This window comes from Salvelinus namaycush, chromosome 13 (assembly GCF_016432855.1).
Source record: "Salvelinus namaycush isolate Seneca chromosome 13, SaNama_1.0, whole genome shotgun sequence".
Classification (NCBI taxonomy): Eukaryota; Metazoa; Chordata; class Actinopteri; order Salmoniformes; family Salmonidae; genus Salvelinus; species Salvelinus namaycush.
In genome coordinates this window covers 25,092,021-25,112,011 of record NC_052319.1, presented here as the reverse complement: position 1 = coordinate 25,112,011, position 19,991 = coordinate 25,092,021, and the positions used below count along the sequence as shown (strand labels likewise).

Here is a 19,991-nt window from a genome sequence, read left to right as displayed (position 1 = left end):
CATTTTCTATTAGGAAAAATATTTTTCTAGTTTAACACTGTAAGTGTTAACATTGTAAGTGTTACAAATGTATTAGTTTGAACATTTGAACACTTTTAAAGTTGCACTATGCAGAAATCGCTCCTCCATTTCTTGATTGCTAAAACTCTAATAGTTCGCCTAATGTCAGTTTATGTGACAAAATAAGATAGTATAGTGTAGAGAATCATTGTACCATCTAAACCACCATGAAATGTAGTTTCCATAACCAAAAATATTGTTGTTTCAGCTGTTTGAAGTTGGTGTACAAAACCAAAAGTAAAAGATGCAAAAACAAAACTTAGGAAGGGAAGCATAGAAATAGTGCACATAGAACAGATCTACAGCTTCTTAGACTTGCTTTCAAGTAGAATGATAGATCTATAACTCACATTTCTATGTGAATTTGGTCAGTTTGCCCAAAACATTACATATCGACACTTTAACTAATGTAAACAGGCTAAACATCTAATCTGTGTAATTGTGTCTGAATTGTAGCAGGCAAAACCCCATCCCCTGGTGAAGGCAGGGGTAGAGGACTGAAACCCGGTGGTGGAGGAGACAAACCACCCGATGCTAATCCTTTCGGGTTCCAGCTTAAAGCAGTTCCACTGAAGTTCACAAAACCGCTCAAAGACATAGTGTTACAAGAAGGTGACGCTGTTGGTGCTTCTGCTACGTTTGAGTGTGAGGTTTCACCTTCTACTGCAGTAACTACATGGATGAAAGATGACAGCAACCTAAGAGAGAGTCCAAAACACAAATTCACCTCTGATGGCAAAGATCGCAGACTAGCCATTATTGACGTCCAACTTTCTGACACTGGAGAATATACCTGTGTGGCCAAGCTGGGCAACAAGGAAAAGACAACGACTGCTAAACTCATTGTTGAAGGTATTTCAGATTATTATGAATTTATGTATTTATAAGAATCTTATTTTTTTAACAAAATCATGTAAACCACTGAAAAGCTGATCACAATTCATTTACAGGTAATGTAGCTTAAATAAAAATGTTTTACTTAATGTTTTGTTTTATATTGTTTTATAAAAATGTATACCGTATAACTACACAACTTTATGGAAAGTACTCCCTTTTTTGATAAAGTATTCCTTAATCTATGTAGCTTCTATGTCAGATTTAAGTTGCACTGATTATTACATGTATGTATTATTGATATGGGTTGATGCATTTTACCTTTACATTTTGATGCAAATAACTTGTATGTAAATAACGACCTAATACTAACCCAATACTTACGCATTCAGAACTGCCCGTGAAGTGGGTGAAGGAGCTGGATGAGGAGACGTCAGTCCTGAAGGGGCAGCCTATGTACCTGACCTGTGAGTTGAACAAGGAGAGAGAAGTGACCTGGATGAAGAGTGGTAAGGTCCTCAAAGTAATCCCTGGAAAGGTGGCCATCAACGTCATTGGAATGCAACAAGCCGTTACGATCCAGAACACGGGCGATGACGACGCTGGAATCTACGCATGCGAGTGTGAACTCATCAGGACCAAAACAACTGTCAAAATCATTGGTTTGTAGATAATTCCCTAAATAAATTGTTGACACCTACCAACAATATAAATATACTCAATCTGTTCATCTACGTACGAAAACTGATTACATCTTAATTTTACAGAAATTATCAGAGACTGGTTGGTGAAACCATTGAGAGATCAGCATGTGAAACCCAAGGCCAATGCCACTTTCAAGTGTGAGCTCTTCAAAGAAACCCCCAACTGGAAGTTTTTCAAAGGCAACGATGAGATTACTAATGATCCTACTGACAAGACTGAGATCAAGAAAGAAGGAAAAGTCTTGACTCTCACAATAAAGAATGCACAGCCCGACGATATCGGAGAATATGCCATGGAAGTTGAAGGTCACAGATACACAGCTAAACTGACTCTTGGAGGTTGGTTGCACAATCACACATATCTTGTATGTTGTTGAATCAAGGAAGGCTACCTACATGAAGTGAATGCTTATTATATACTTTTGATATTTTTACAGAACGTGAAGCTCAGATCTTGAAGCCTCTCTCCAGTTGTGAGGTGGTCGAGAAAGAGGATGTTACATTTGAAACGGAGATATCTGAAGAGGATGTGCCTGGAGAATGGAAACATAGAGGGCAGGTCTTAACAAGATCACCGGTAAGACTTGTATTTGACTGAAATATTTCCCCAGACAGTAACCGTAACCTAAACTTTCAGAAAAACTGTTTTAAATGTTGAACAGTCTTCGATATCTGTTTAACTTTTTTTAAATTTATTTTTTAGACATGTGAGATCAAAATGGAGGGCAAGAAACGTTTCCTAACTCTGAAAAGTGTTCCACTGGACGCGTCTGGTGAAGTGTCTTACACAGCTCTGAATGCTGTCACTAGTGCTGTGCTCACAGTCAAGGGTAAGCAGTAGTTCCAAGAACAAATTATGTATGTATGTATCGATGATGTTATGCATGTATTGATAAAGAGATCATTATTTGTATCTCCCAGAACTGGAAATGGACTTCACAGTCCCCTTGAAGGACGTGTCTGTACCTGAAAAGAAACAGGCTATGTTTGAGTGTACTATCACAAAGGATGTGCCTAAAGTCATGTGGTTTAAGGGTTCTGACACCATTGGTACATCAGACAAAAAATATGAAATTATCAATGATGGAAAAAAACACATGTTGGTCATTAACAATTGTGAGTTTGATGATGAGGGAATTTACAGTATTGAAGCCTCTGGCAAAAAGTCAACTGCTACACTCACTGTGGAGGGTAAGTGTGGAACCATTGTTATTAGATTTGATGTCCTTTGAGTGGTTTTCGTTTGCTATCATCAAAAGTTGTTCCCTGTGTTTCATTAATTAATTTCCTAGTTGGAATTTCTTGTAACTAAGTCCAATATGCACTCATCTAACATATAGGTATGAGGCTCAAATTTGAATTGCCACTTCAGGATCAAACTGAGAAGGAAGGTAACACTGCTCGGTTTGAGCTTGAGCTCTCTCATGAGAATGTACCTGTGACATGGTACAAAAATGAAACCAAACTCCATGTGAGCCGAACCGTGCTCATCTATAGTCGTGGAAAGAAACATACACTAGAAATCAAGGAGTTGACTCTAGATGATATCTGCCAGATTAAGGCAGAGGCTAAAGGAATTCCCTCAATGGCAAACCTGACGGTGATAGGTAACCCCTGCTTTGTTCCTTTATTTATTGTTTGTTTCTTTGTTGTGATTGAAATCCTTGAACTCATTTACGGATTTGCACCATGCTACATTACATAAATGCAGAATATAAAACACATATCCTCCTGATGACTTTTCCATGTTCCAGAGGGTGATGCATACTTCGTAGTGAAGTTGCAGGATTATACTGCAGTCGAGAAAGACGAAGTAACTCTGGACTGTGAACTCAGCAAAGATGTCCCAGTCATGTGGTACCATAATGAGACTGAAATTAAGGCCTCTAAGATGGTAACCATAAGTGCTGAAGCGAATCGAAGAGTGTTGTCCATTAAGAAAGTGGATGACAGAGATAAGGGACAATACATATGTGATTGTGGAACGGACAAAACCCTGGCAAATATTAACATCGAGGGTAAGCAATTACAAATGTTTGTCATAGAACAAACATTTATTTTGAGAACATTCATGCGTTTTTTCTTGTAATTGTAATGTTCTCAATCCTGAATTGCAGCTCGAGATATAAAGATAACTCGCCCAATGTATGGCGTTGAGGTCTTTGATGGTGAGACCGCTCGTTTTGAGGTAGAAATCTCTGAAGATGATGTCCATGGCCAGTGGAAACTGAACGGAGAAGTCCTTACTCAATCCCCTGTATGTTAAATAGACCAAATAATTCTCACTGTTGTTTTACCATTCTACAACTCATATCAATTCCGTGATCATTCATTCACATCCATTACGTTATCTTGAAATATTATAATGAAACAGCCTATAGCATTCTCCTCCTCCTTCCTCCCTTTCCTCTTCGTCTTCATCTAATCTGGACAATTTTCCACATTAATTTTACCACTACTTACAGGACATTGAAATCATAGAGGACGGTGCAAAGCACACGTTGATATTGTACAACCTCAAGGCCCCCTTGTCAGGGGAGATTGGATTTACAGCTGCCAATGCTAAATGTGTTGCTAATCTGAAAGTGAAAGGTGAGATTAAAAATAAACATTTGGTTGGTGATCTAATCTGATAATGTAAATGTAAATACTTTCAGTGGTGGTATTCTACGCATTGCCACGATGCCACATTGTCTCTGTTTCCTTCTGAATTACAGAGAGTCCTATTACATTTGTCACACCTTTGAGTGATGTGCAAGTGTATGAAAAGGATGAGGCCAGATTTGAGTGTGAGGTGTCAAGAGAACCCAAGAGCTTCCGTTGGTTCAAGGGATCTCATGAGTTGACAGCTGATGATAAGTTTGATATTACCCATGAGGGAAAAAGACACACTCTGGTGGTCAAATCTGCCGCATATGAGGATGAAGCTAAGTACATATTTGAGGCAGAGGACAAGAGAACCACTGGCAAACTAGTTATCCAAGGTAATCTGAAGATATTTTTTGTGCTTCCTGTTTAAATCCTGATTCAATTCATTACAAGTGATTGAAATTGATCTTCTCACGATGACGATGATTTAATTTCTTATGAATTGAATGTCTTATCAGGAATTCGCCTTGAGTTTGTCAAGCCCATTAAGGATGTCACTGTCAAGGAGCGTGAGACGGCAGAGTTCAGTATTGAACTCTCACATGACAACATCCAGGTCACCTGGTACAAGAACGGTGTGCGTTTGCATCCCAGCAAAGTTGTGCACATGTCAGACGATGGCACGATGCACAAATTGACCTTCAAGGAGGTGTCCATTGATGACACGTCAATGATCAAAGTAGAAGCCATGGGCAAAAGCTCAGAGGCCATGCTCACAGTCCTCGGTTAGTATACCGTTAAAATCCTTGAAACGTTGTTGGCGAAACAGGTGAGTTACCGTTGTCGAAAGTGAAATATCACACACACAACTCATCATGGTTTCTTTTTCATCAACAGAGGGAAAGCCTTACTTCACGACAAAACTGCACGACTACTCAGTCACTGAGAAGGATGAACTGACAATGGTTTGTGAACTGAGCAAGCCCAATGCAGAGGTGAAATGGTTCAAAGGTGGCCAGCAAATCACTCCCTCCAAGAATGTGGCCATCAAAGCCGATGGAAAGAGGCGTATGCTGATCATTAAGAAGACAGAGAAAGCCGACATTGGAGAATACACCTGTGATTGTGATTCGGATAAAACTACGGCCAAGCTCAACATTGAAGGTATCCTTTAGTGTTTTTAGCTCAGCATTTGAGGGATGCAGTGTCTTTTCTTTCTTTCATTCATACAAACACTTGTCTTTGTGTTTGTTCTACAGAGCGTGACATTAAGTTTGTCAGGCCCCTGTACAGCGTGGAAGTCACAGAAACTGAAATTGCCAAGTTTGAGACTGAGATCTCTGAGGAGGAAGTACATGGTCACTGGAAACTCAAGGGAGAGGCCCTTCATCAGTCTGCTGTAAGAAAATATCCATATTATTATTACTGCATTATTGGACGTTCCTTACTACTTTTCATAGTGGCTGAGAAAAAAAATCACTTGATGATGATCACTTAGTGACTGTTTGTGTATTATCTTTCAAGGACTGTGAGATTAAGGAGGAGGGTACAAGGCATGTGCTGATCCTGTACAACGTTCGCATGGATCAGGCCGGAGAAGTTGACTTCCAGGCTGCCAATGCTAAATCCAATGCTCAGCTTAGAGTTAAAGGTGAGAATGATTTAATACACTCACACATTTATCTGACAATTAGATAAACACTGATTTGTTAAAGCCACACTTTGTAAGATATGCATACCATCAAGTGGGCCACCAACAAAAACATTTAAGTGTCCAATAACGTTTGTTTAAATTGCCCTTAGGAGTACATTTAATCAGTAAAAATGTGTTTATGGTGGGTTTGAATGATACATTGTCCCAACTGTTAGTTGAATAAGGAAACCCCAGAGCTTTCAGATGAGGATGTAGTCAGGCATTTACAGCCCCTTTTAAGTAGGTGTCAAAAGTTTGTTTTACAAGGGAGGACTAAGGGAGAATTCCAACAGGTTGATTGACAGGGACAGATTGCCTAGTCGATGGTTTGGCAGGGCGTGGGCTAATGGCCAATCAGGTGTTGTGGCTATTTTAGAAGCCACATGCCTTATCTAGAGTGGGCGGTTAGTGATTGGCAGAGCTAATGTACAACCTGCCTTACTTCAAAGTTTTCTGCTGACCATATAGATCTCAAGGAAACTGGGTATGCAAATGAGAAAGGCCCCCCCAATGACAAGTCCCTCTGCGTTAGTCCTAGCAGTTTTCCTGGTGGTTTACAGGGCTCCAGAGCAGTGGCCGGCCATCAGGGGATCCGCAAAAATGAGGATTAGCAGTTAAGGATTTACCGGTTTCTCTTGGGATTTTGGAATGACTAACGATGTTTTCTCCTCAATCTAAAGCGCGAGTGATCGGCCTGCTGCGGCCTCTCAAGGATGTAACTGTTACTGCCGGGGAGACCGCCACTTTCGACTGTGAACTGTCATATGAAGGAATTGCTGTGGAATGGTTCCTAGGGGGTGCAAAGTTGGAGCCAAGTGACAGAGTAAGTGTTTATACCATCTTAAACACTGACAACACCTCAAGTAATTGATATGGAAACATGCCAAGACTTTGAACTGTACTTATAAACAACAGTTTTTCCATATGACTGACAAATATATGTTAAACAAAGGAAAAAGCTGCACACTGCTCCGGCGTTTTCCTTTCTGTTTTCCATGAGTTTGCCTACAACTCCAGCACCTGTGGAAAGTACCTGGATGTGCGAATGTTCTTCAGCTTTTGACAAATACATGTTGTCACGGAATTTACTACCTGGATTATCACCTATTCTCATACCCCAAATACTTTAAGTGTTTTAACATGATCTCAACTATCTCCTATGTTTACCTTAATTTTATTCCAAATGTTTGTTTAATTTAAATGGATCTTAGATTGTCCTGTTGCATTATTTACTTTTATACATTTTGTTTTAATTTTCTTGCATGTGCAACCTACATGCTTTCTGCATATATGGACCTGTGAGGAGCAGGATTCCAGTTGGGGATTTGATCTGGGTTTTGAGATAACGCAGGAGGGCTTTTCTGCCCTGTAAGCGTTCTTCTAGTTATTTTTAACCTCTTCAAGTGTGTGCGTCCAATGGCAGGTGGTTGAAGAGCTATTTCACAGTTATCATTTTAAAATCTGAAATGTGTTGCGTTAGGCCTGTACATATCTAATTATTTAATTCATTCCTGTGGGTTTGAAGTGTGAAACATTATATGATAGGTTGATTTACGATGTTGTGTAGCCTGGTTTTCTCTTCAGTTACAATCAGTTAGATAAACTCAGCAAAAAATGAAACGTCCCTTTTTCAGGCCCCTGTCTTTCAAGGTAATTCGTAGAAATCCAAATAACACAGATCTTCATTGTAAAGGGTTTCCCGTGCTTGTTCAATGAACCATAAACGGACAGCTGATCGTACTCGCAGTGGTAGACCACGTGTAACAACACCTGCACAGGATCGGTACACACGGACATTACACCTGCGGGACATGTACAGGATGGCAACAACCAGGAACACACAATCCCTCCATCAGTGCTCAGACTGTCCGCAATAGGCTGAGAGAGGCTGGACTGAGGGCTTGTAGGCCTGTTGTAAGGCAGGTCCTCACCAGACATCACCGGCAACAATGTCGTCTATGGGCACAAACCCACCGTTGCTGGACCAGACATGACTGACAAAAAGTGTTCTTCACTGATGAGTCGCAGTTTTGTCTCATTAGGGGTGATGGTCGGATTTGCATTTATCGTCGAGGGAATGAGCGTTACACCGAGGCCTGTACTCTGGAGTGGGATTGATTTGGAGGTGGAGGGTCCGTCATGGTCTGGGGCGGTGTGTCACAGCATCATCGGACTGAGCTTGTTGTCATTGCAGGCAATCTCAACGCTGTGCGTTACAGGGAAGACATCCTCCTCCCTCATGTGGTACCCTTCCTGCAGGGTTGTTGTTTTAAAGTGGCTGTTTAAAGTTGTTTGAAATCTCTTGTGTGCAAAAGAATATACAGTCTATCTTGCAATAGATACAGCTAAATAACTGCTCGATAATCATTTGCCAAAGGCCTGTGAATGAACTGCTATGATCCTCATGTTTTCACATATGTCATTAGGCATGTCATGACTATTTGTAATAGGGGGAAAAACTATAGAACGTATGACTGTGATTGCTGTACCACTGTACCATAAGCGGTAGTTCTAGATTGTTTATAGTCAAGAGGAAAGTGATGACTTTATGGAACACCTACTACAAAGGACTGGGAAAGTTTTGTCTTAGTTAACCACCTCACCCAAGCTTTGGGAAAGTGGAGGAGTCAGATGGCAACAGGAGTTAAAATTGAGCCTAGGGCCCCTTCAGTCCCTTGTCACCAGCTGCTGATGTTCATTCAGGGGAAGAAGTAAATAGCTTGACCACCCATAGCTGTCATCGTCCACCTGATTAATCAAACTGCTTGATTTGCACAGGTGGTCACCCGAGCAGAAGGCAAAACTCACACTCTGACTCTCAGAGATGTCAAGATTTCAGAGGATGGGGAAGTTAAACTCACTGCAAAGGATTTCCAGATTGAGGCCAGACTACATGTGAATGGTAGGTTGCGGTTTGTGGTATTTAGTTGTGGTTGTTATAGAGATTCTTGCCCCAACTGCTCTCTTAACCAACATGGAGACCTGTTTTTGTGTGAATTCGCTAAGGTTAAACAACAATATAGTCACAATATTTACTCTATAAAGCATACTGGACAGATAAATATGGTGCTATATAGACCAGGTTCATAGTAACGCAATGATTCCACTTTACATTAAATGGCCAGTATTTACCTTGCATTTACATAGGTAGGCAGAGTATAAGTACTGTGTGAGTACACATTGTGACATAGATTCAGATTTCTTTAGACAATATTTGTCTCCTTGATGCAAAGCACAGACAAAAATATAATGTAGGTGGGTCAGGTGTGAATGGTGTGGGAGCATGATCTACCCAACCAGTCTGAATTAAATGAGATGCCCATCAGCAAGTAATGATGTGTTAAGTATGAAATGAGAGCCTGTGAGACAGTCATGTATGCTTTTATAACAGAGTGAGGAGAGGTGTACCCACAATGTTAAATTTGAATACAAATGTATTAAAAGAATGAATATGTACAGTAATTGCACAAACAACAAACAGGTTGAAGGAATTACGTAACGGAATGTGTAGCTTACACTGTAACTGTACCTGCCTTTGTAACTACCAAGTCAAAAAAATAAATGTTTTAGGCCACTTAATCTAAAGAGGGACCATAACAATAATAATAGTTTGTGGTACTAATAGAATTTGGTCAAATGAGTTTGTTGGTTTCCTAAGCTGTTATGATATGTAAAGTCATCATGTGTAATTCATGTGTGAACTCACAGAGCCACCAATTGAGTTCAGCAAGCCTCTGGAGGACCAGACAGTTGAAGAAGAGGCTACTGCTACTTTGGAGTGTGAAGTCTCCAGAGAAAATGCTGAGGTCACGTGGTTCCAGGACGGACAGGAGATACGCAAAACTAAGAAATATGACATTGTTGCCGATGGCCGCAAGAGAAGACTAATCATTCATGGCTGCACTCTTGATGATTCAAAAACATATACCTGCGACGCCTCAGAATTCAAAACCTCTTGCTTCCTTAACGTTGAACGTAAGTAAAGTATAGATAATTATATTGTTTGTTTGTTAAAGTATAAATTAAAAACCTTTTGATATTGTTTGTTTGTTTGTTGTTAAGACTACACTTTTGTGTATTTGGCATACTGGTGTATTAATACTATGACCGTGTCCTTACAGCTCCACATGTTGAGTTCTCTACGCCACTCCATGATGTTGAGGTCAAAGAAAAGGACTCTGCCAGATTTGAATGTGAAGTATCTCGCGAAAATGTCAAGGTATTGATTCCTGACCCTTCACCCCCTACCTCCCGGACCCTACCACTCTCCCAACCCCCACACAACACATGCACACACCTCTTGTTTTCAAATGCACATTCAAATACACCTTCTTATTTGTATAACAATATAATATAGTTGCATGTGGAGTTACAAAACATAATATTAAGACTGAGACTTGGTTGTGTTTCCTGTCTTCCACTGTTTTTCAACCTTTTACGCTGCTGTTACATTTTTCTCCCTTAATTGTTTCCTTCATAGTCTGGATCAGTACATCTTAACATTATTGTACCGTCATTGTAATGTCCTTGTTTTATGGCTGTTTCTGGAAACAGGTCCGTTGGTTGAAGGACAGCAGTGAAATCAGAAAGGGAAAGAAATATGAAATAATTGCCGAAGGTCGCCAACACATTCTCATCATCCACAAATCAGTGTTCGATGATGAAGCAGAATATGAATGTGATGCAAAGGTCTCCAAATCCTCCGGCATGCTTACAGTCATTGGTGAGTCTGGCACACTTTCTCTGCTTCAAAGGGTGAATCCCAAATGGCACCCTATTCTCTATATAGTGTACTACTTTTGACCAGGGCCCACATAGGGATCTGGTCAAAAGTAGTGCACTATATAAGGATTAGGGTGCCATTTGGGACACAGGCAAATTAATTCATTTTAATGTTATATACTATAATCGACTTATCATAATGTATGGACTTAATGGTTATATTGTATTTCCTTTGCAGAGGAAGAGGCTAGGTTCACCAGGAACCTGTCTAACGTGGAGGGAACAGAAACAGACAGCGTGAAGATGATTTGTGAAGTGTCAAAGGCCGATGCTGATGTCATGTGGTATAAAGGAGACCAGGAACTGCCAGAGGGAGGAAGATACGATCAGATCGTAGATGGCAGGAAGAGGATACTCATCATTCAGGATCTCAAAACAGATGATGCTGGAGAGTACCATTGCAAATTGTCCAGCTCACAGACAACTGGAAACCTGAAAATAAATGGTAATGAAATCAGACATGAGCTCTGTTTAATTTAGTCCGGTGGAGAAAGTTAAATATCCTGGGTAGTGGCTCCACACTGGCAGTACTATTATGAAAACCAAATCAAGGGATGCAGGTAAAAGTATTTGTGGAAAATGAGAGCATATACACTAATCTGTTTTTGTTCTTCCAGAACTGGCTGCTGAGTTTATCTCCAAGCCTCAGAGTCAGGAGGTGGTTGAGGGAGAAAAGGCTGAGTTTGTCTGCTCAGTCTCTAAAGACACATTCATTGTCAAATGGATGAAGGATGATCAGGAGCTAGAAAAAGGGGACAAGTACGACATTGTCTGTGATGGCAAGAGAAGAATACTTGTTATCAAGAACTCTGAACCCAAGGATGAGGGAGCCTATGTTGCCCTCATTGGTACCACCAGAGCTACAGCTGACCTGTTTGTTCTTGGTATGTCATCAATATGTTTATTTTCTATTCCAACCTCTCCAATCTGTATGTGTACAGTATATGTGTCTTTCGGAGTGGTTGCAATAAAGTACATTTTCCGTTAGACCTGTACAATTGGACAATAAAGTAATATTCTTCTAAGATTTTCTTAGAGGCAGCCTTGGGGAAATAATTAATTAGATCTACTAACTTGTGTTTCTTTCACTTTGATTTCCACAGAAAAACTCAGGATCATTACACCAATCAAAGACACAGAAGCTAAAGAGGGACAAGAGATGGTCTTCAACTGTGAGGTGAACTCTGAGGGAGCTAAAGCTAAGTGGCTGAAGAACGATGAGACCATGTTTGAGAGCAGCAAGTTCGTCATGATCCAGAAAGACAACGTGTTCTCTCTGAGGATCAAGGATGCTGAGAAGTCAGATGAAGGGAACTATACTATTACATTGACAAACCACCGTGGTGAACATGCCAAGAGCTCTGGCAAACTTACTGTAAAAGGTGAACACATTTTTGTTATCAATTTGACCAATTGCTAATTTCATGTAGTAGTATGTCTTATTTTTGTTTGAATTGAGCTACATGACTAACTGATTTCTTTGTTTTGTCAACAGAGGAGAGTCTGAAGATCATTGTACCTCTTGAGGACTGCGACACACAGGAAAAGAAGACTGTTAGCTTCTCTTGCAAGGTCAACAGGCTGAAGGTTACTCTGAAATGGATGAAGGCTGGTCAGGAGATCACACTCAGCAAACGCATCCTCTACAGGGTGGACCAATACAAGCACACACTGACCATCAAGGACTGTACTCTTGCTGATGAGGGTGAATACACCGTCATGGCTGGTGATGACAAGTCTACAGCTGAGATGATCATCAGCGAAGCCCCCACTGACTTCTCCGCACAACTCAAAGACCAGACCATCACTGAGTTTGAGGATGCTGAGTTCACCTGCAAACTCACCAAGGAGAAGGCTGAGGTGAAATGGTACAGGAATGGACGTGAGATCAGAGAGGGACCCAGGTAGGAAAACCTTTAGACTGCTATGAGGCACAGTCACTGTCGCTTTATTGACACTGAAACTAAATCTTAAAAGCTCATTTGCCCCTAAGGGCCACCCCAGGATTTTCATTAAATACAGAAAAGCGTATTGTAACATTATCCATTTGTTTTTTGCAAGGTACATCTTTGAAAAAGAGGGCAAGACCTGCAGGCTGCGTATCAAGGAGTGCAGACCAGATGATGAGTGTGAATATTCTTGTGGCGTCGATGAAAGGAGATCACATGCCCAACTCTTTGTTGAAGGCAAGCCTCTTGAATTCATTCTATGATTCTGTTTGTGTGAGTCCATTTTTCTAACCGTTCTGTATGAAATCATGTTTCACAAATTCAATTTCTTGTGTAATCTTTATTCCAGAGACCGCAGTTGAGATTGTCAGACCACCTCAGGATGTGTTTGAGCCTCCAGGCTCTGATATTGTGTTTGAGGTGGAGCTCAACAAAGATAGAGTTGAGGTCAAATGGTTGAGGAACAACATGACCATTGTCCAGGGTGACAAGTACCAGATGATGAGCGAGGGCAAGATCCACAGACTCCAGGTGTGTGAGATCAGGCCTCGTGACCAGGGAGAGTACAGAATCATCGCCAAAGACAAGGATGCCAGAGCCAAGCTGGAACTGGCAGGTATGTCATCATAGGCTTCATATCCTCTCCGATTCCACAATAAATCAATCCTTTTATTATTTGATCTTATAATTGTTTATTCCTCTACAGCTAAGCCAAATATCAAGACTATGGATCAGAGCTTAGTAACAGACGCTGGAAAGCCCATCGTCATGTTCGTGCCCTACAGCGCGTATCCTAAAGCTGAGGCTGAGTGGTTCTATGATAACGTCAGCCTGCCCAAGGACAACATCCACACCGTTGGGGACAGCACAGAGTACAGGCTGAAGGACCCTAAGAAGTCCGATCAGGGACATTACAAGGTTATCATCAAGAACAAACACGGACAGGGAGAGGCATTCATTAATCTGGATGTCATTGGTAAGTTGCCTTTCAATCCACTCTTGTATTTGAATGGATAACGGGAAAGGATATTTTTCATGGAAGGAACATTTTTCTTGGAAATTATATTTTTCTTGGAAGGGATCTTTTTCTTGGAATTTGTTGTTGTTCATATGGATTCCATTTATTCATGTATTTTTGCCTCCCACAGATGTCCCTGGACCTGTGAAGAGCCTTCACGTGGTTGACACCGCCGATGGTGAGGTCAGCCTGGTCTGGGAAGAGCCAGAGAGCGATGGTGGCAGCAAGATCATTACATACTTGGTGGAGAGGCGTGATGTCAAGCGCAAGACATGGACTCTTGCAACTGACCGCTCCGACGCTCCAGAATACACTGTCACCGGACTCCAGAGGGAATCCATGTACCTATTCCGTGTTTGTGCTCGCAACAGAGTGGGCAGTGGACCAAATGTTGAGACAGAGAAACCTGGTGTTTATGCCAAGAACAAGTTTGGTAAGCAAACTATTTGATATTGTAATAATCACCTCATGCAGTATCATTATTCAAACGTAACTGGTCCCAACAATGAACTGTCGACCAGAAAAGTGAATTACAACCTGGCGTTATATTTCAGATGTTCCTGATGCTCCTCAGGATGTGAGTGTTGGAAACGTGAGTAAGTTTGGTGCCACAGTCTCCTGGGAAAAACCAGTGTCTGACGGAGGGTCTGAGATCACATCCTACATCATTGAGTCCCGTGACAGGACCTCTGTGAAGTGGGCTGTGGCTATGATCACTAAAGCAACAGATCGCAGCGCGATCATCAACGATGTCATTGAGAACAAGGAATACATATTTCGTGTCATGGCTGAAAACAAGGCTGGCATTGGCAAACCAAGTGCTGCTACCAATCCAGTTAAGATCATGGACCCCATTGGTAAGTTATTTCAGTTCTGAAAGTTGCTGAAATGTTTTTACTGAAATACATGCACTGTTTTAACATACAAACATGTTTGTTTTTGTTATTCCAGAGAGGCCAAGCCCACCACAGAACCTGGTACCCTCAGAGCAGAACAAGAACTCAGTCCAGCTGACATGGGAGATCCCATTGAAGAATGGAGGCAGCATGATCACTGGCTACATCATTGAGAGATGTGAGGACGAAACAGACCATTGGCTCAGATGCAATGCCAGGCTCTGCCAGGATCTCACATACAAGGTATTTATCCTATAAGATGAAAAGCTCCTAAATGGTTTCTTGGAGATTTCATATAATATTTGTAGTATAATTATCATACGTTTTGTGTTGTATTCTGACTTGAATGCAAGTCTCCCATTGACATCAATTTACTAAATTGTCTAAATTGCTTAAATTGCTTACACTTATCTCAACTCTGAATACTGCTCTTCCATATTTTCCTCAGATATCTGGCCTGAAATATGGTAAAAAATACAACTACAGGGTGATGGCTGAGAATGCAGCTGGAGTGTCTGACCCATCCAACACACTGGGACCCATGCTGGCTGATGATACACATGGTACATTTGGTTCTCTTTTCACTAACCTTGAAGACGTTCATCATTTTAAATGTTGTGCATTTGTCATAACAATGGTCATTATTTTCTATCTTCAGTTGGCCCCACAATGGACCTGAGTGGATTCAAGGATGGCCTGGAGGTCATTGTTCCTTATCCCCTTACTATCCGTGTCCCTATCTCTGGATATCCCACACCAAACGCAAAGTGGAGCTTCGCTGATAAGGAACTCACTGCTGGTGAACGTGTGTCCATGATTACAAAGAGTACTTACGTAGAACTGACCATCACTCCAAGTGTGCGTCCAGACAGAGGTGTATACACTCTTACTCTGGAGAATGATATTACCAGTTGCTCCGGAGAGATTGAAGTCAACGTTATCGGTAAGTGACTTGATGAGCTTTGTGGTGAAACACAACATACTGTATCTTGATATTGTCAACTGCAATTGTTTCTTTTCCCTTCATATCCCTCTTTTTTTTTAAATTGTAGCATCCCCAAGTGCACCCAAAGACTTCAAGGTTGCCGAGGTGACCAGACAGCATGTGCACCTGATGTGGGAGGCGCCAGAGCATGATGGAGGAAGCCCTCTGACTGGCTACCAGATTGAGAAACGTGACATATCCCGCAAGACCTGGGTCAAGGTATGGATGAACATAAATCTTTAAACCACACAGCAATATACATGTGAAATAACTTACTTACTTTGTCCTCTTTTCCGGTTGGGACATAAGGCTGGAACAATCTTCGGTAGTCTATCTTTGGCCACAGCTTATACCCTGTTATACATGAAATTAGATTATTATAAATGTAATAACACATGTCACTGACTGTCTTTCCCCAGGTGATCACTGGTGTTCAAGACCAGGAGTTCACTGTCACTGATGTCGTTGAGGGTAAAGAATATCTGTTCAGGGTTACTGCCTGCAACAAGTGTGGCCCAGGAGAGCCTGCCTACATTGACGAGCCAGTCAATGTGTCCTCCCCTGCCAGTAAGTAGTACAGTAACAAGGACAATGCCTATGCTGTGCACTCAAGTGAAGGGAACTTGATCCATTGTTTTGACGTCTCAATAATTGACATACCTGTCATTTCAATTCGAACTTTTCTCAGTTATTGACATACCTGTAATTTGAGTTCTAGCTGTTCACAATCATTGACATGCCTGTCATTTGAATTAGAACTGTTCTGAATCATTGACATGCCTGTCATTTGAATTAGAACTGTTCTGAATCATTGACATGCCTGTCATTTGAATTAGAACTGTTCTGAATCATTGACATGCCTGTCTTTTGAATTAGAACTGTCTGAATCATTGACATGCCTGTCTTTTGAATTAGAACTGTTCTGAATCATTGACATGCCTGTCTTTTGAATTAGAACTGTTCTGAATCATTGACATGCCTGTCTTTTGAATTAGAACTGTTCTGAATCATTGACATGCCTGTCTTTTGAATTAGAACTGTTCGGAATCATTGACATGCCTGTCCTTTGAATTAGAACTGTTCTGAATCATTGACATGCCTGTCCTTTGAATTAGAACTGTTCTGAATCATTGACATGCCTGTCATTTGAATTAGAACTGTTCTGAATCATTGACATGCCTGTCTTTTGAATTCAAGCCGTGCCAGACCCACCTGAGAACCTGAAATGGAGGGACAAGTCAGCTTCTGGCATCTTCCTGACCTGGGAACCACCCAAGTGGGACGGCGGTACTGGAATCAAGGGCTACAACATAGAAAGGTGCCAGCGTGGCACAGACAAGTGGGAGTCCTGCGGAGATCAGGTCCCTGAGTTGAAGTAAGTAGAACCAGAGAAAAAAGATCTAAGACATTTTTTGTTTTGTTTTGAAAGGCTAACTTACTTTCTCTTAGATTGCAAGTGACTGGTCTCATTGAGGGACAGTGGTACGCCTACCGTGTGAAGGCCTTGAACAGACTGGGTGCCAGCAAACCCTGCAAGGCTACAGATGAGATTTTGGCTGTTGATCCTAACGGTATGTTTTGCGTAAATGCTCCATGTCTGTATATGTAACATGAATAATCTTGCATAGTGGCTGAAATGTGTTTCTGTATCATCAGTATAACACATTTTCTGTATAATCTCACAGACCCCCCAGAGATTCTTCTGGATGTTAAATGTCTTGCTGGACTCACCGCCAAAGCTGGCTCTAAGATTGAGCTTCCAGCTGATGTTCTTGGAAAGCCCGTACCTAAAGTAAAATGGACCAAGGGTGACATGGTTCTGAAGGGTGACGATAGAGTTTCTATTGACGACAAGCCTGGTCACTCCGTTGTTACTATCAGCAAGACAACAAGAGAGGACACAGCTACCTACATCATTGAAGCACACAACAGCTGTGGCCGTGCTACTGCAACCGTTGACGTCAACATTCTAGGTATCATATTTTGTCACCTTTATTTGTGAGGAAACACTTGTTTAAAAGTGTGTTCTTTAATGTTCTGACATTGTTTTCTATTTGTCTTGAACAGATAAGCCTGGTCCTCCAGCTGCGTTTGATATCTCTGAGATCACCAACAAGTCCTGTTTCCTGGCCTGGAACCCTCCCAGAGATGACGGAGGTGCAAAGGTCACTAACTACATAGTGGAGAGGAGAGCCGCAGAAAGCGAGATCTGGCACAAGCTCTCCTCCACTGTCAAAGAGACCAACTTCAAGGCCCTCGACCTGACGGCTTTCAAGGAATACATCTTCAGAGTGTTTGCTGAGAACCAGTTTGGTATTGGTGTGCCAGCGGAACATGTGCCAATCATTGCCAGATATGCCTTTGGTATGTTAAGTTTATGTTTGTATTTAGTCAAAGCAATATAATTGTATTTCCTTTAGAGTATTATTTTCTTTTCTGGGTTGTTGCTAAATTGTCTGTAACTGTTGTTTTCAGATTCTCCTGGTGCGCCAACCAAGCTGGAGCCTTCTGATATTGTTAAAGATGGCCTGACTCTGAATTGGTATGAGCCTGAAGAGGATGGTGGCAGTCCTATCACTGGGTACTGGGTTGAGAGGTTTGAACCAGACCAGAACAGATGGATCAGATGCAACAAGATCCCAATCAGAGACACAACATTCAGGTAAGACGTTAGAATACATTTAGTTAATTAACATCGTAATGCTTACATTTTAGTCATTGAAGGCAGTAATGACAGTGTTGATTTAATTTCTGGTTGTAGCTATTCATTTGATCGTGGTGTTGATTATGTGATTGTTCCTGATTTGCAGAGTCAAAGGACTACCCACAAGGAAGAAGTATAAGTTCAGAGTCTTGGCTGAGAATCTCGCCGGACCTGGAAAACCAAGCAAGGAAACTGACCAGATCTTGGTCAAGGATCCTATTGGTAATACATCCAACATACACTATATTACCAAAAGTATGTGGACACATCTCATTCCAAAATCATGGGCATTAATATGGAGTTGGCCCCACCTTTGCTGCTTAAACAGCCTCCACTCTTCTGGGAAGGCTAGATGTTGGAACACTGCTGCGGGAACTTGCTTCCATTCAGCCACAAGAGCATTAGTGAGGTCGGGCACCGATATTAGGCGATTAGGCCTGGCTCGCAGTCGGCCTTCCAATTCATCCCAAAGGTGTTTGATGTGGTTGAGGTCAGGGCTCTGTGCACGCCAGTCAAGTTCTTCCACACCGATCTCAACAAACCATTTCTTTATGGACCTTTCTTTGTGCACGGGGTCATTCTCATGCTGAAACAGGAAAGGGCCTTCCCCAAACTGTTTCCAAAAAGTTGGAAGCACAGAATCGTCTAGAATGTCATTGTATGCTGTAGCATTAAGACTTCCCTTCACTGGAACTAAGAGGCTGAGCCCGAACCATGAAAAACAGACCATTATTACTCAGCCACCAATGCACTATTCATTGGGGTAGGTAGCGTTCTCCTGGCATCCGCCAAACCCAGATTTGTCCGTCGGACTGCCAAATGGTGAAGCATGATTCATTACTCCAGAGAACGCATTTCCACTGCTCCAGAGTCCAATGGCGGCAAGCTTTACACCACTCCAGCCAACGCTGGGCATTGCGCATGATGATGTTAGGCTTGCGTGTGGCTGCTCGACCATGGAAACCCATTTCACAAAGCTCCCAACGAACAGTTCTTGTGCTGATGTTGCTTCCAGAGGCAGTGTGGACCTCGGAAGTGAGTTTTGCAACCAAGGACAGACAATTTTTACGCACTACGCGCTTCAGCACTCGGCGGTCCTGTTCTGTGAGCTTGTCTGACCTACCACTTCGCGGCTGAGCTGCTCCTTGACGCTTCCACTTCACAATAACTGCACTTTAGGGCTCAGGTTTCATAAATTCACAAATAGCGATTAAATATTCACTTACTTTTTGAAAATCTTCCTCTGATTTGTCATCCAAAGGGTCCCAGCTATAACATGTAGTGTAGTTTTGTTAGGTAAAATCCTTCTTTATATCCCAAAAAGTCTGTTTAGTTGGTGCCATCGATTTGAGTAATCCACTCGTTCAACATGCAGAGAAAGGAATTCGAAAATCTACCCCTAAACTTTGTTTCAACAAGTCAACATACATTTCTATTTACTCCTCAGTTACCCTAAAATGTAATCAAACTATAATATTTTTTACGGAAAGAAGTATGTTCAATAGGAAACCAATTTTAGCAGGTGTGTCCTGTCTTCATAGTATTTCCAAGACTGTGTCCCTGTACTAAAACTGATATTTCTTATTCGTTTTGGAAGTTACAAGCCTGAAACTTTGAACATAGACTGCTGACACCCCGTGGAAGCCATAGGAATTGCATCCTGGGAGCTAATTTCCAGTATGCTCTTATACTTGCCATTGTAAGAGCATGGTCTCTCAAAAAAAAAGAAAATCCGGTTGGCTTTTCTTTGGATTCTCTCCTACCATATCTATTGTGT

At 41.6% G+C, this 19,991-nt stretch overlaps 1 protein-coding gene across 1 annotated transcript in view; it reads left to right on the top strand.

The window, feature by feature from the left end:
• Positions 1-19,991, top strand: part of ttn.2 (titin, tandem duplicate 2) — a 179,301-nt gene that overhangs the window by 75,337 nt on the left and 83,973 nt on the right. Inside the window, 40 exon segments of the mRNA XM_039006530.1 lie at positions 517-912; positions 1,287-1,556; positions 1,662-1,937; positions 2,036-2,175; positions 2,302-2,428; positions 2,520-2,789; positions 2,939-3,205; positions 3,353-3,616; positions 3,716-3,855; positions 4,064-4,190; positions 4,316-4,582; positions 4,706-4,972; positions 5,085-5,351; positions 5,447-5,614; positions 5,686-5,838; positions 6,561-6,703; positions 8,659-8,782; positions 9,589-9,855; positions 10,002-10,099; positions 10,435-10,603; positions 10,841-11,107; positions 11,280-11,546; positions 11,766-12,044; positions 12,158-12,566; positions 12,724-12,848; positions 12,961-13,227; positions 13,318-13,587; positions 13,760-14,062; positions 14,184-14,486; positions 14,581-14,768; positions 14,974-15,088; positions 15,184-15,468; positions 15,578-15,729; positions 15,930-16,077; positions 16,708-16,885; positions 16,960-17,081; positions 17,196-17,483; positions 17,578-17,874; positions 17,986-18,172; positions 18,321-18,436. Coding sequence (XP_038862458.1) covers positions 517-912; positions 1,287-1,556; positions 1,662-1,937; positions 2,036-2,175; positions 2,302-2,428; positions 2,520-2,789; positions 2,939-3,205; positions 3,353-3,616; positions 3,716-3,855; positions 4,064-4,190; positions 4,316-4,582; positions 4,706-4,972; positions 5,085-5,351; positions 5,447-5,614; positions 5,686-5,838; positions 6,561-6,703; positions 8,659-8,782; positions 9,589-9,855; positions 10,002-10,099; positions 10,435-10,603; positions 10,841-11,107; positions 11,280-11,546; positions 11,766-12,044; positions 12,158-12,566; positions 12,724-12,848; positions 12,961-13,227; positions 13,318-13,587; positions 13,760-14,062; positions 14,184-14,486; positions 14,581-14,768; positions 14,974-15,088; positions 15,184-15,468; positions 15,578-15,729; positions 15,930-16,077; positions 16,708-16,885; positions 16,960-17,081; positions 17,196-17,483; positions 17,578-17,874; positions 17,986-18,172; positions 18,321-18,436 — 8,766 coding nt within the window.